This window comes from Aristolochia californica, unplaced genomic scaffold (assembly GCF_029961685.1).
Source record: "Aristolochia californica isolate CCGP_79_NKW_82.1479 unplaced genomic scaffold, dmAriCali1.0.hap1 SCAF_4, whole genome shotgun sequence".
In the NCBI taxonomy this organism is placed as follows: domain Eukaryota; kingdom Viridiplantae; phylum Streptophyta; class Magnoliopsida; order Piperales; family Aristolochiaceae; genus Aristolochia; species Aristolochia californica.
Window position 1 is genome coordinate 44,902,682 of NW_027182103.1, and position 15,402 is coordinate 44,918,083.

The following is a 15,402-nucleotide window of genomic DNA, read 5'->3' on the forward strand; positions in this document are numbered from 1 at the left end:
GATTGCGATGCCATAATTTGAGGAATAATCTCGGTACCCTCACCAAGATTTTTTATTTTTTATTTTTTATTTGGAATTTAGTGCCACGATGAGATTCACGGAAGCTTGGTTAGTGCCACAATGAGATATTCACGTAAGATTGTTCCAGTGCCACAATGCGACTCTAGCTTCAAACTCGATCGGGGGGGCGGGTGCTTGCATTATCTGGTCTACAGGATTCATCCCCTGATGGTTCGAGCCCGACAACAACTGGTCTACAGGATTCATCCCCTGATGGTTCGAGCACGACAACAACTGGTCTGCAGGATTCATCCCCTGATGGTTCGAGCACGACAACAACTGGTCTGCAGGATTCATCACGACAACAACTCCTCTGCAGGATTCATCACGACAACAACTGGTCTGCAGGATTCATCCCCTGATGGTTCGAGCCCGACAACAACTGGCAAACAGGATTCATACAGGGAGAATTTCCTATTTCAAATCAGGGATTCATTGTTCAAAATCTGGCAGATCGAGGCATAACATAAAATTGGTATTTCAAAAACATATCTAAGATTAAGTTCCAATTTTAGAATTGCTACATCCATCGAGTGCTAGCACAACAAAGACTAGTCTCATTCTTATTAAATATTAAAAACGTGCACAACAGAGAACAGAGAGGATCCAAAATGTTCCATAGAAAAGGCACACATAAATGACTTTAAAAGTCCAGATAATTATCACCTCACGATGCAAACTCTCAGACTGTTAACTCTGTTCTTGAAACTAAAATTCCATCAGTGTCAGCATAAAGCCACTCACCATCGCAAATTCGCGTACCTGCAACGTTTATCGGTACATGTCTCTCCCCCATTCCTTTCTTGTTTGCCTTGAAAGGATGGGAACCCAAAGCTCTTACCCCAATGTCACACCCATTAATCTCATCCACATCTCTTATACATCCATTCACCACTATACCAGCCCAACCATTATTTTGAGCTTGTTGAACAGGATTGCCTCCTAATATTGCACACCGTAAACTGCCACCACCATCCACTACCAAAACTCTCCCATGACCTTTCTCTTCAAGGAACTCGCGAACTAAGACATTGTCTTCAAACACCTTAAGAGTTACAATTGGGCCAGAGAAGACTTGCCGCCGTCCATAGATTTTTAAAATAGGTTGCAGGGCCCGCAAATCTCCACTTGAGATCAAGTGTGTGTTTGCATCACAGACTTCAGCAGTTGCCAGAGGCAAGGCAGCCATCAATGATGATTTCTGGAATCTTCAGAAGAAAACATATTTACATGTATTTATCAGTGACAAGTCATAATCCAATAACAAAAATTTGAAGAATGACATGGAGGGATGCAAATGGTTAAAAATTTGAGATTGTCAAGATTATAAAGACGCCATGTCTGCACCATATCTTCTTTCTGGCTCCAACACCCTTTCAGGGTTCTAGCTACTCTGGACATGTTTCCTAGGCAAGAAATACTGAACGAAATACCCCAGTCACAGAGGGTACTGGTCTTTTAAAAGACCCAATCACAGTAATTAGAAACTTTGAGGTGAGAACATTGTTCAGGGTGGTTCTGAAACTACCCATACATGGTCTTTTATTGAAGGGACTTCCTGTCCAACCTAACATATTCACCCATCTGGAATGCAGGTTCCTCTGTACTAATTAGCAGCCTTATTCCATCATCAATTATGAACAACCCTTTGATAGTATCTAGAAAATGAGATTCTTGTTTTAATCTCGATAATGGAAATCAATGCATCAGATACGTATTACAGTGTACAATGTCTCAAAATATAAGGCAAATAAATCTCCTTAAAAAAATCAAAACAGTCTGAATATTTGAGTAATAAAGAAGGACATCATATTAGACCCTCAGATAGGAGACATTCATGACTCAAGATGCTATAAAGAAGGGCAATGAACAAATTGGGCACCCCAGAAACTGAACAGTGCACACAGAACAGATATTCTCATACCCATGCAGCTTGGAGTTCCACTACTAGAGAATTTTTAAACATAAAAATAATCCAGATACGTAGTGCAAATAACCAGTACTAAGGCACAATGCAATTAATGTCTATGGATATTACGCAAGCAGAGTAAGAAAACAAATGCATCTGACCTATTGAATTATTTACCTCAAACATTAAAACTACATAATTATTATACCCACACACAATATGCATTTGGTATACTCAAATGCCCAAATTAATATTTAGTTAAGTGACCATCCTTCACAGCATAAGGAGACTAATGCATTTGAAATTTTTAAGGAATAAAAAGTAGCTGGTGTAAACAGTCAGACCATTGCAAATTGAAAATAATCCTGTATTAAGCACATTTTAATGTGCTTCTCAAATCGGGATCCTGTAGAGGCTTACCATTTATATCAACTAGCTTTTTGGATGGGAATGAGAGAGCTAGTTCAGTTAGCTTTCTTTTATAAGGCACCTTTTCTTCTTTCATAATTAGAAGGCCACGAAGCCTTGTGAAATATGTTGGGGTTCGCTAAGTGAATTTTCTTCCTGCTCTATGCTCTATTATTTGCTCATTCAATCACAACACTGGCCTTCTGCAAGGCTTTCTTCATGACTTTTATGCCTGCTCATTTCAGTTTCTCATATATTCTAACCCTCAATTGATATAGACTCTTCCACCCAATGCATCTCAAAACTATTTAGAAGTTTTTACATATGCATTAGCTTCACGAATTTTCTTTAACTTAGCTTTTGTTCTTGTTCCTAAAAATTCTGTATATCTGCAACCAGCAAATATATTATTCCATTGGCTGTGGAAAACACACCAGCTTTGAGCAATGATGTAACTGATTCAGCAAATACCTGATCCATAGAGACCAGCACAACACACAAAAAGTTTGTCTCTTTTGTTAATAACTGAGTCCAAAATGAATGATCCCACTTAACAAAGTCTCATGCCCCAAGTCACTGAAGATATATCACAACATAAGAAATCACCACAGATACTTTTTTTATTTCACCCAACATGATCAGTAGAGTTAAACATCCATGCATGGAGTTAGTTGTTATACTATACAGACACAACCCTTCAGATGAGAAACAAATTGAATAAGGATTATAAAGACAATAGACAGAGAAAAAAGGGAGAACTTGGGCTAGCGCGATGAGCAACGAAGGGAGGTGCATCAAGTTCAACTGTGATGGTAGCTCCATAGGTAACCCTGAGCCAAGTAGCATTGGAGGTGTTTACCGAGACCCTTAGGGCTCGGATTTTTTGACATTTGCAGGGCCAATTGGCCAAGCAGACTCACCTGAAGCAGAAATCAAAGCTCTGAAGTAATGGGTGAAATTTTTTATTCAAAAATTCTCGGGCCTCATAATTGAAGGGGATTCACCCTCAGACATTAGTTGGGATGAATGCAAAAGCCAAGCCTAAGAGGAGATTTAGAAGCATCTTCGAGGAAATTCAAGACTTATGTAGCTCGGTTGATATTTCATGGCAGTATGTACTTAGGGAGGCCAACTCTTTTGCAGGCTCTCTTGCCAAGGAGGGAGTCTCCCAAGCCTCCTTTCTAACAGGGGTCTCCTTCCTGATTGAATGAAGGGGTGGGTCTCTCCTAGCTTGTATTCATTTTAGCTAAATCAATAAGACCTCACCATTTCAAAAGAAAAAAAAAAGACAGAAAAAGGAAGATCTAACAGATAGAATAAGTTGACGGTAGATCTACTCTGCTAGTCATCAAAATAGAAAACTAACAAATCGAAAGGGAAGATCCAACAATTAAGGTCAAATCCAGTAAATGAAGATGTTGCATCAAAATCAAATCAATGGAAAAAAATAAAGAGATGGGAGCATCATTTGCATGAATTCAGTAAAAGTTTAGAATCTAACTTGCCAAATCAAATTGGAGACATTCGAAATTCAATGAAAGCAAGTTCAACTGTTTAAGGAACAAATCTCAATAAAAGATGTGATCTCCAAGTCATTTCTTAAACAATGTCCAGGAAACCAAATAGCATATAAATTGATTAAACCCGGACAAACAAAAAAGAAGAACGAAAAAAAGTGGCAAAAAATGCCTTTTTCGGAGTAAATACACTAGGACACATGCAGAAAAGCTTGTACCACCAAGCAAAACATAAAGAAAACCTTGATCCAACCCGCAGAAAGCATTTTTTTTCTACCTAAAACGATGTGAGTTTATGGAAGAAGAAGGAAAAGATACAAGGACCCCAAAGGGAAAGTCACAACTAGAACATTTCCTTCTCATATTTCAAACAGTCGGAACTATTGCACCCTGAACACCATGATTAGAATAGACGGACATAGCTACAAAAGTTAGAATTAATTTCACGTCCATAGTAATTTCATATTGTAGAAAACATGGTTCCAATAACACGATCATGACAAATATGAGCACATGCAGACAGGATATAGGCACACCAGGAGGCCTGATCTGCTACATCAGGCAGGAAAGTAAAGAAGCACCTGATGATTTGACCAACACAATGATCCAGTCTGGCGTCCGGCAGAGAGAGAGAGAGAGAGAGGAGATGGTGCAGCAAGGTCAGACCTGGCCGATGGAAACCTTTTCCAGATCTGTCCGGCGAATAGGTCTGCCCCGGCATCCACCGCGGTAACGAGACAGAGAGAGAAAAGCGATTTACCTGAAATACGGGGGACGTGCGGATAGTCTTTGGCAACGAAGACGGAGAAGACTGAATTGCTCGACAGCAAACGTTGAGAGTGATAGTTCTGCAGGTAGATGATAGGAAAGGCGAAGTGTAAAATTGTATTTGCTCAAATTGTGTATTTGCACTGCGATTGGATCGTGGAAAAGCACAACGTCAAATCAAATTTATAAAACCAAGACTTAAATATAATTCTTATTTTTCACTATTGGCTACTTTCTAAATACTGATTCAAAGATTCTTCATTTTGTCTTGTTTTCAAAAATAACAATTTCAAAATATGGGTTCATTTTAAAATAAAGGACAGTAGAATCCGATAAAAAATGAGAGGGTAAAATTAGTTTTAATGCCTTCGTTTTTAAGAAATAGGCGACGGCTACCCATTACAGTTGCTCAACTTCGGCCTCTCCTCTCGCTATAGTTCCAAAATTTCTTAACCCCTTCACCCCCATAGGGGGGACGATTCTTCCGCTCCCTCAGAGTGAAGAAAAAGGGGTGGGTGAAGCCTCCCCCTTCCCCCTCCCTCCCAATATGCCTTTGGCAGAATCCAGCATTGAGGTTGGCCTTCTCATTTTGGTTCTTGAAAGTTCAAATAGACTGTGAACGGGTCAATTCATTTATTTAGTAACATGCTTGTACATTACCCAACAGAGCTACAAGCTGGTGCCCAATCAAGTATTTCACGACACAGCTTACAAGTATGTGAGCAGCTGCAATTTAAGCTTCACATTCTACAAATTGCAAAAAGGTAGATGGCATTGACGATGACACTCATTCCACAATTGTTTTGGATACGTGCACTCTAATAAATGCCGAGCTCCTCTTTTGTTGAATACAATACATCTTATTTAGAGAGTTCTGCTGGAGTTTTTTTGCTTTTTCAATTTGTGATCCTCTAAAGGTTCAGGCAGGTACGAGAACACAGTACAGAAGGAAAAGAACAAAATATCTGGATGAGTGGAATGCTGAGACAAGCATAATCTTTCAATACCATCTTAGCGCCGTCCTGATGCAACTGATTCTGCAGAGAACAAGTATTTGACTCGAGAAAGAACAGAATCACGAGTAGGATCGTATGGGTGGTCTTTGGATGGAATTTCCAGTATTGCAGGGACTGGCTTGTTGTAGCTATCCACCAGAAATCTGATCATATTTGCAACCTGAGCCACACATTAACCAAAATATTTGATAAAAAAATAAAGGGCTAATACTCCAACTAATTGAACAAGGATTTAAAAAAGTAAATATGCTATTAAAGAGACAAGTGCAGGAGAAAGGAAGCATCAGGTTGAAGCGATCAGCATATTGAATATGGTAAAATTTTGGTATGACGAAAATGCTCCACCATAAGTCGACTTAGAGGTCAAATAGCAAACATCTAGCTACAAATGAAATCATTCAGCAAATTACGAAACCCCAAATTTTATTTCATGCAGGGGAGTACCCAAATCAATCTAGGTAGCCAAAGAATAAGTCGATCATATGTTCCTACTTGGAAGGAAAACACAAATTCCATTTATCCCTCAACATCTAAAATTGTTATCAGAATAATGTGCCAAACTCTAATTGGCATTTTACCTTTAACTGCTTTTCTGTTTTTTGAAATGTACCTCTAACTAGTTTCTTTCGTATCTAGATCCCCTTTCTTATTTCCAATTGAATGAAAAAGTTACTCGGTCATTTAGAAAAGAACAGATGTTGATAGATCATGGATAGATCATGAAAAAAACAAATATATATATTTACTTTCCCATACAGGTGGTAGTAGCAATTTTTACGCCAAACAGTTTTCCTTGGAATAAGTAGTAAATGCTGATCGACCTCACTTTTCTCATCAAACATCTCATAATCATAACAAATGACTAAATGCATAGGTCATTTGCAGGAGTATATAGAGGATGCGTGCTAAATGGACCTTGCTCCAGCTTAACCTAAATCTGCAACAGATTCAGTGATTCCATTTGTACTGTGGGCACACTAACCCACCTCTGTTAGAGTGGCTGAAGAAGCCTACGCTAATCGATAACAGCATTCAGTGATACCATACATTGCATGGGCACAGTAACCCACCCATGCAAGAGCATCTGAAGAGGCATAAGGCCATTCCTCTACAAGAGAAACACTTGGCCTATGTCAGCATTAAATGACTACGGCAGTCATTTCAGGCTAAAGCATGCACATGCTATGGTGACTCAAAAATGACAACTATTACCACCAGCATATTCGATGAGTTTGATGAAACCCCAAGCTCTGGAATTACAATGTTGATGTGATATATAAAGTTTCGAGTATATGTAGAGGGTCTTCTTGTTTTTAATTCTTTGTTTTAGCTAGTAAAATGTATAATTATCCATATATAACTACCACTTAAACTAGGAAAGTGAGGTTATGATTGTAATTCTTTGACCTTTTTTTTTAGACTGTTCAGTATACATGGTGAGACTTGAATGCATGTCACCGTTGAGTCAAAAGCCCAAGCAAATATACTACAAGAGGATAAATGCTGATAATTGTCCTCACATTTTACAATTCTTCTGTTCTTCTCTTTGTATACTCACCCACTTCTGTCTTTGTTAACATGTATTAACACAGATAGCAATCTGATTTGTGCATTTTACTTTGTGTAGTATCCTTGCCAAAATGGAAAACAAACATTAATAAATGCCTAAAGCAAATTGGAAGAAGCAGAACAGAGGTGGATTTTCAAAATGAACTCACAAGCCTTTTTGTGCTGAAAATAGATATGCTAAGTACTCTAATCCCTAAACCATTATCTTTAAAAGGACATGGTGCTCCATTAGCCATGAAACTCTGTCTCCAACAATGGTTTATCTTTAAAAGGACATGATACTCCATCAGCCATGAATATCTATCACCAACAGTGGTACACAAGTACTTCTAGAGAGGTAAAACATTTGGGGATGAAGCAAACTTACATATTGGCTAATCAAAACAATAGCAATATCCTCCTTGGTAGTGAATTCTTTAAATGCATCCTCGATTTGCTTTACTGTCGTCTCTAAAACACACCAAGAATTGATTAAGGAGGTAGATCACAATAGCATGATTCAATTGAGATTAATAACTAAAACTCCACCATACAGGATGAAAGAGTACTTTCTGAGGTTTTTTTTATAAAACTGAAATTATTTACTGATTTGGAAGCTCACACAAAAGATAATCTGTAGACTAAAGAAACCCTATTACAAGTTATAGAAAAAAGCATACTTGAATCTACGATAAGATAGTTTGTCTTCCTGCGCAAATCAACATTGCCCACTCCAGCCAGCAAAAATCCAGTTACTGTGTCCTATGAAAACAATAAGCTTACATATAAGATCATGCAGAACTTGTTAAACAAATGAACAGAACCAACAATGTGACGATTTATTTTTTGTAAAACAATGTAAAGAGATGTAGAAAAACAAGAACAGGGGCATTTTGATCATTTTACCTTGTCATTATTTATATTTCTTGATGTAATCTTATTCTACATGTTAAACTATGTCTACAGACCAAATTTCATGTAAGGGGACACGTAGAATAAAAGATATAGAGAATTAGGGCTTTCACTTAAAATAGGGGCAATATTGTAAATTGACCCTACTTACTCAACCCTCAATCTATAAATAGAAGCCGGAGGAAGTCCAGCCACAATTTTTTTGGTTTTCTTTTCTCAATTTCACTTCTTCAAGGTCTCTCCTTCTCATTCTCTCTCTTCAACCTTTCTTCCTCTTACTTTTCACAAGAGATTTATTAAATACTTTACAGAGACAAGAGTAATGAAAGAAGAAACATGAAGCAATTGGACAAGCTAAAAGCATGGGAGAGAAGTAAAAAAATATAATAAGGTCTCTTAAATACTTTATACAGAGACACTTCTCAACTTGATCAAACAAAATCTGCCACATAAATTGCATATTGCTCAATCTCATTAAAAAATTCAAGAACATTAATCACTGATTTGTAGAAATCTAATTCTTGGAATGATGCAATGTCTAGAAACCATACTTAACAACTCTTGAATGATGCATATAGGATGATTTTTTTTATTTTTTTTGGAGAATGATACATATAGGAATTTTTTCTGGGCAAAAAAGTCCTTTATCTATTGTTGTCCATGCTCCATGTCTAAGGCAAGCTGTCCAAAGAGACAAAGTTGAGAGTAGGAGAGGCCTATTAGCTTGGGTTTGAAGAGATCTTATGCTTTTGTTTTTAAATGCTGATAACATGCACTCCACACCCATCGCTCACACTAGAACCCAATACTTCACACTAGAAATACTAGTAGGAAGCCAATGCTTATAAATCAGGAAGAAGCCTCCTAACTTTGGCAAGTCATTTTAGCAGGAAGGAGTGCAACTTTAACTCAGTATGATAGTTAACCCAAGCTGGTGTTTGAGGTCTATAAGGCTTCAGTCTGTGCTCTCTATGAGCCAAGCATATATGGATATCCTCCATGTATTGAATAGCTTGTTAATTTAGAACTAGACATGAAGGAGATTGTTAGTGGGCAAAAATTCCGCAAGTTTATCACAATTTGTACTTGAGCTAGTTGTCTAAAGTGAGAGTTCTTGTTTGTGGAAAATTAATTCAACATTGGTCTGACCTTGAAGAGTCATATGCTTATTAGTTGAAAATGGGCCTCTTAATTTCTTTTTTGAAAATGGGCCTCTTAATTTCGGCAAGTTATTTTGGGAGGAACTAGCCTGATTTCAACAGGAATAATGAAACAGCATCAATAACCTCCTCTATCTGAAAGTCAGTACTTTAGCACCTCATGGCGTGGACCAAACTGTTCCATCTATTACTCTTTTTTATTGCATACTGCATTTAGTGACACTATTGGGAACTATAAATATTAGGTTTTAACCGTGTTTCAATACCATAAAATTCTTACCTCATCAGCAATCATGGCAATGAGAGATGAGTTGCTAGTAGGAATTGGAACCCTGTTGGCCATTTAAAACTTTACACTTCAACCTGCAACTGAGAACAAAAAGAAAGGAAATCAGATCACAGGGTTCTCCGCCTCAAATTCCCATTTCCAGATTCCTATCTTCAAATTTCAACAATAGAAGTTAATTAAACCAAACATCAAACCAATTTCACTAAAAAAAAGCCCAGAGATGACGATGACTTCATTTAGCAATACAAAACAAAGCTCGAACATTAGGGTGGAGTGGTGGTGGTGGGAGGGGGGGTTGGGGGTCAGAACCCAGATAGATCTTGAAGCCCAAACCATACTTTAATTTTTGAAAAGGCAAAGCATGAAGATGATCAGATCTGGTCATAAGAAAATTAACCAGGTGATCATCAAAGAGAGCTGAAATAAAAGAGAAGAAAAGAAAAACTAAAAACAAAACACATCTTTTTCCAGCTATCTATTACACTGGACAAATGAATGAAATGACACAAAAAAGCCATAGACTCCTACAATTGAACAATTCTGGAAGAGAAACACAAGGTTGTGTAGATAAGAAAATTTCTTGAGGGTTCTTCCATGGATGGGGAAATGAGAAGAGAAGAATGAGAGGGGGAGGAACAGGGTTTCCCATTCGGAGAAGAGAGAAATTAGATAATAGAAAGGGAGGCATACCTACTGGTTGGTGGACCTCCTTGACAGACTGAAGAAAACTTCCTACAAACCATAACTGCCGATGAATCAAGTACCAGGCAGCTGAGGTTGGTTAGGAGGAAAGGGTGTGGCGACGCGTAAAGCAAATAAAACTTGATCTATTATTTGGGAATCGGGGGGATCAAGTGGTAATACAAAGGGAGACATCGGGGGGATCAAGTGGTAATAGAAATCTTATTTTAGCTTTTGGTAACCAAGTTCATTAAACATAGCTGCAGTCACTGACAATCACTGATCATGTATGACTGAACCCAGACCTAGATGGTTCATCCATTGCTGATTCAGCAGAAATCATATTTTAAAAAAATGAAAAAAATAACTGTTGGGTGAGAGGGAGAGCTTCCCCTCTTATACAAAGAGATTGTGAGAGGGGGTGCTTTGCCCCTTCCCTATTCTTTCTAGAGGTGAGGTAGGGAATCTACCCTCTACACACAATATGGATGGCAAGGGGGTGGATCTTGAGGGAAGCCTGCCCCGCTCTGCCACACTAAACACAGGGATGGATGAAGCCCAAAACCCCATGTGGGTTTGGGGTGGGTGGCTTTGTGGTGCAGACAGTTTTTAACATCCCCACTCCACGGGGTTTAGCATATATACTTTTTAAATATTTTTAGGTGAAGTTTTTAAAGTCTAATTATATTTTAGATTTTAGATTTTTATACAATACAATTTATAAGCTAACTCTATGGAGCAAGGTAGGGTGAAGATTGAAAACCAACTCTACTGCAGGGTTGGGTGGGATTGCAAGGCAAGGCAAGGTTGAGAAAACAACCCTATCAGGGAGCAGGGAAGGATGGGGGGGGGGGCAAGATTCGGGTTGAAAGTGAGGATGGGTTTGAAAAAGCAACCCCTTCGTGGGGCCGGGAGGGCAGAAATGAGGCTATGGTTAGTTGGGTTTCTTAAAACCAACCCCACTGTCATCATTACCACACAACGATGAGATGGACAAGGCATCATGATATTGCCCTATTGGTCCTGGAAAAAGACTCATTTCCTAGGAGGATCGCAAGACAGAGGAGATGTAGGCGGGACAACAAGCCAATGGACGTGTTAAAATTAGGGGAAAATATCTAGCCTTACTCCAAATCATTTATGTTACAATGTGACATCCACCTTGGTTGCATGAGCTGGTGGGACCCACTATGTGGACGTGAGAAGCCATGATGAGTCAACACACAAGCTCTCATGAGTTGGATGACGAGCTGGAATAAGTTGGCTGAATTGAAGATTTAGTGGGACCCACAAAGATACCACTCGCTGGCATCTTTGTCCCATGAGCTGGAAGATCTAATGAGACCCACAAGAATATAGCACAAGCTGGCATCCTCAGCCTAACCAGCTCGTGAACAAGGATTTGGGAAAGTCAGGTTTTGGGTAAGTTAAAATTTGAGTAAGTTCTAAATTGAGTTGAATTATAGTTGGAAAGTGTACATAAATTATATCACTCCTCCACTATAAATAGAGGAGCTTGTATTCACAATAAATCAATAAAAAAGCAAGGAGTTCTCTCCTCTTTTCTCATTCACGTGAAAGAAGTTTTTCTCTTCTCTTCTCTTCTCTTTAGTTTTCTTCTTCTCCTCTCTCTACCCAAGAGCTCTCTTTCCCTCTTTTCTTTTTCTCTTCTCTCTCCCCTTGCTCGAGTTATTATTCAGGGGGTCCTAAATTCAATAATTTACATATGCACTTTTTTATTAGAATTGTTTATATATGCACTTCTAGACCTTTCATTTTGTATATGGTGTACAACACCTCACAGTAATGACCCTACAGACTTCTAGTTACAGGTTATGTGGGCAGGCATGCCCACTAATGGGTGAAACATGATCGATTATTAGGAGACACTTTTCCACTGGGGTGTTCCCCAATGTGTATAACACCAATCAATGAGTGTATTTCATTCTCTTCTCAGTCTTCTCACTCTTAATTTCAAAACAAAAACAAAAAAAAATCTATGCGGTGAACTACAATACCCAGAATCTTCTCACCACATGGTAAGAACATGCCCACAGCATTTCAAGAACCAAAAATGCCACAAAATATGACAAGAATAATCTTAAGAAAAAAAAATCATACATAAATAATTAAAGTCCAACTTAAAAAATCAACAGATAGCTTGAGTTCTGGTAGCTCATGTACGATTAATTACTTCACTCACAGCTCCTAGCCTCCTACACATTTGAGTTCTTTTAGTTGAATTCCAAATATCTAAAGGTGATCAAAAAGTAAGCATAAGATAGAACAGATGTCCATATATGGCAGTATAAAAATTTCTTGGACATTGCTTGAACTTCAAGCTTTAAATCAGTAGGAATCTATCCATCCTCTGGGAACCCATATACTGATCCACCATGACCAATCAGTCCTCAAGAATCATTCACAGTGAAAAAAAAATTATGCAATACAAAAAATGAGACAAAAGGGTTGTCTCACACCAAGGGCACAAAACCGATTTCCTAGAAAAAAGGGGAAAATTAAATTTAAATCAGCACTAGTAACCTGCATCCTTCACATGCAATGTTGCAAGCACATAAAATTCAAAGAGTATCTTTAAGTAGAAAATGCTGCAGAAAACCCGGAGAAAGGGAGAGGGGGCTGCTTTCCCCAGTCGGACCTCTTTCAAAATAGGAAAGAGGGAAAAAAACAAAAAGAAAAGAAAAATGAGAAACCAGAGAAAGAGAGGGCGGAAAGGGCTTCCCCTCTCTCCAATCTCGGATCTCTGATGGAAACGGGATAAGGAAAAGAAAAATACAGTAAGAGATGAAAGCACATAGAGATGGGGGACGACGGATGGGGTCTTTGCCCCTTAAATGCTCGGCGATGGCGAGAAGGCCTTCTCTTTCCAATCTAAGAACCAATAAGACAGAATAAAAAATAAAAATAAAAACATATGACAAAATCGAGAAGCTTAAACATACTAGATATAGGCGGACACTGGAGAGTGGACTGTAGTCTTCTAGTGCTCGGGAGAGGTTGAGAGAAGACCGGAAATGTGAAAGAGATGCCGTCAGGAAGAGAGAAACAAAAGCTCTCCCAGAGATACCTTTAGGAAGAGAGTAACCAAGGCTCGTGAAGAGGTGCAGCCAGGAAGAGAGACAAGGATTCGGTATGGAAGGAGAAACGAGGCCGAGGCAGGAAATTAAGGGAGAGGTTGCGTCTTGGGCTTTACAGCGAGTATTCACACTTTCAAATGATGATACAAATGTACCCTTAGTCAGTGCACATTGTACGGAGGAGGCAAAGTCGATTACAATGTAAAATATTTATTTGTGTTAGGATGTACAATGAAAAATGTTAATATAAATTATTTATTAAATAAAATATTTTGATATATCGGACTTTTAAAAAATTAAATTAATATTAGTTAATATATTACACTTATGCTACGTACTAACAGGGCCAATAAGTGATTTACCTTGTAGTATTAGAATATATTAATATCTTAATTAATAAAAAAATTATATTATATTACTTAATGATTATAGTTTATTATAAATTAATACAATATTTACATGCAACAAGAATAAATTATTAAAAATAAAAAATAACATAAGTGAATATAATAAATAAATAAATTATTTTTTAATAACATAAGATATGTTTTAACATTAAAAACCACTAATTTAATACAATAACAAAAAAATTTAATATAATAAATAAATATATTTATCAATAACATAATATATTTTTATTTATTATTAATTAATAATATATTATCACAAAATTTAATACCATGGGTTTAATTAATTATAGCAATAGGATAATTAAACCAAAATAATTTATCAAATATTTATTTTAATAATATTTTAATTATGACTATTAAATCACTAATTTAGTTTAGTAATTATAAAATAAATATATTAAATAAATAAATAAAAATATTTAATAATAAAAATATAAATTATTATTTTTACTACGATGGTTTAATTTTTCGTAACTTAGGAAAAATTAAACCATTGTCTTCCTTACGACACGCGTCGTCTTCCTCAGCGGCGGGAGACTATTGCGGCTGGCCAGCGGGCAACGGTGACGGAGGCGACGCTTCGACAGTATGCCGAGAGGGAGAAGAGAGGGAGGCCGAGAGGCTCTGCGACATAGGCTCGGCCTCCCTTGCTCTGCGACGGAGGTCTAGAGGGAGAGGAGATTGAGGCCGAGAAAGAAGGGAGGTCGAGAGAGAAGAGAAGTCGAAGATCGCACAACAAAGAGCAATTGAAATTGCCGAAGGTCGTGAGCTAGCGAGAGAAAAAAAATTTCTGAAACCCTTGTTCGACAGAGCTTCCTTCCCGACAGTCCGAGCCCGAGATGTAATTGAGCGATAATAAGTGAATTCAAAGCTCGACCCCTTTTGAATTCACTTACCATCATTTTATGCCTAAAACGGGGGGAAGCGAAATACATCTGTATTTCACTTTCCCCCTGCACTTACGTTGCGCACTAACGCATTTTGGCTCCATTTAACTAACAGGGCCTTAACTTAATCGAGAATCCATAAACGGATATTACCGATTCCGTTTTGTATAATAAATGGTAAACAGGTAACAAGTCAATGAAATTTCTTATGGAGGGTTAGTCCACAATGAAGTGGAATGAATTATCCCCACATTACCTAGTTTATTAGATAAATGGGTTAGTGTAGAATGAATTACTCTTCAAGTGAATTATATCACTTCATTCTTCAAGATAAGGGTTTCAATGGTTGTCAAAAAGGGTATCTGGAGATAAATTTTCAGAGTAAGCATGGTCGAGTGGGAGGCATTATTGAGAGTTAAGAAGATAAATGGACGAGATAAGGTATGCGGTAACGGCAGTCAGCTGTGGTGACGTCAGTCGGCTACGGTGACTGCAACAACTTCCGAGAAGGATTTCGAGCCTCTCGATTCCCTGGCCAAATCGAAGCCGGAAGACAATCAAAGAGAGGAAGGTTTGAGGAAATTAGGGTTCGGGCCTGAAATTTCTTGTTAAGTAACGAGTCGGCTTACGAGTCGCTAGACCGAATTGCGCTTTGCTCAAGCTCGGCTCGTTTACTTAAACAAACCCGAACGTCTACTTGAATTTGGTTCAAGTTTGAGATTTATCGAGCCGAGCTCGA

The 15,402-nt window shown here is 38.0% G+C and overlaps 2 protein-coding genes across 3 annotated transcripts; both read right to left on the reverse strand.

The window, feature by feature from the left end:
* Positions 1-594: 594 nt before the first annotated feature.
* On the reverse strand, positions 595-4,808 carry LOC137962842 (putative 4-hydroxy-4-methyl-2-oxoglutarate aldolase 2). 2 transcript variants are annotated; one of them, XM_068809943.1, is made up of 2 exons: positions 4,655-4,808; positions 595-1,268 (listed from the first exon to the last, which is right to left on the reverse strand). In XM_068809943.1, the coding sequence occupies exon 2, from the start codon at positions 1,247-1,249 to the stop codon at positions 743-745; it is 507 nt and encodes a 168-aa protein (XP_068666044.1). In that variant the 5' UTR covers positions 1,250-1,268; positions 4,655-4,808; the 3' UTR covers positions 595-742. The 2 variants fall into 2 exon arrangements, with proteins under 2 accessions (XP_068666044.1, XP_068666043.1); XM_068809942.1 differs by lacking the exon at positions 4,655-4,808 and adding an exon at positions 4,476-4,639.
* A 463-nt stretch (positions 4,809-5,271) lies between these two features.
* Positions 5,272-13,446, reverse strand: LOC137963002 (V-type proton ATPase subunit F-like). The gene is made up of 5 exons (XM_068810173.1): positions 13,232-13,446; positions 9,579-9,667; positions 7,907-7,988; positions 7,615-7,697; positions 5,272-5,838 (listed from the first exon to the last, which is right to left on the reverse strand). Exons 2-5 carry the CDS (start codon positions 9,639-9,641, stop codon positions 5,674-5,676), a joined length of 393 nt encoding a protein of 130 aa, XP_068666274.1. The 5' UTR covers positions 9,642-9,667; positions 13,232-13,446; the 3' UTR covers positions 5,272-5,673.
* Positions 13,447-15,402: the final 1,956 nt, after the last annotated feature.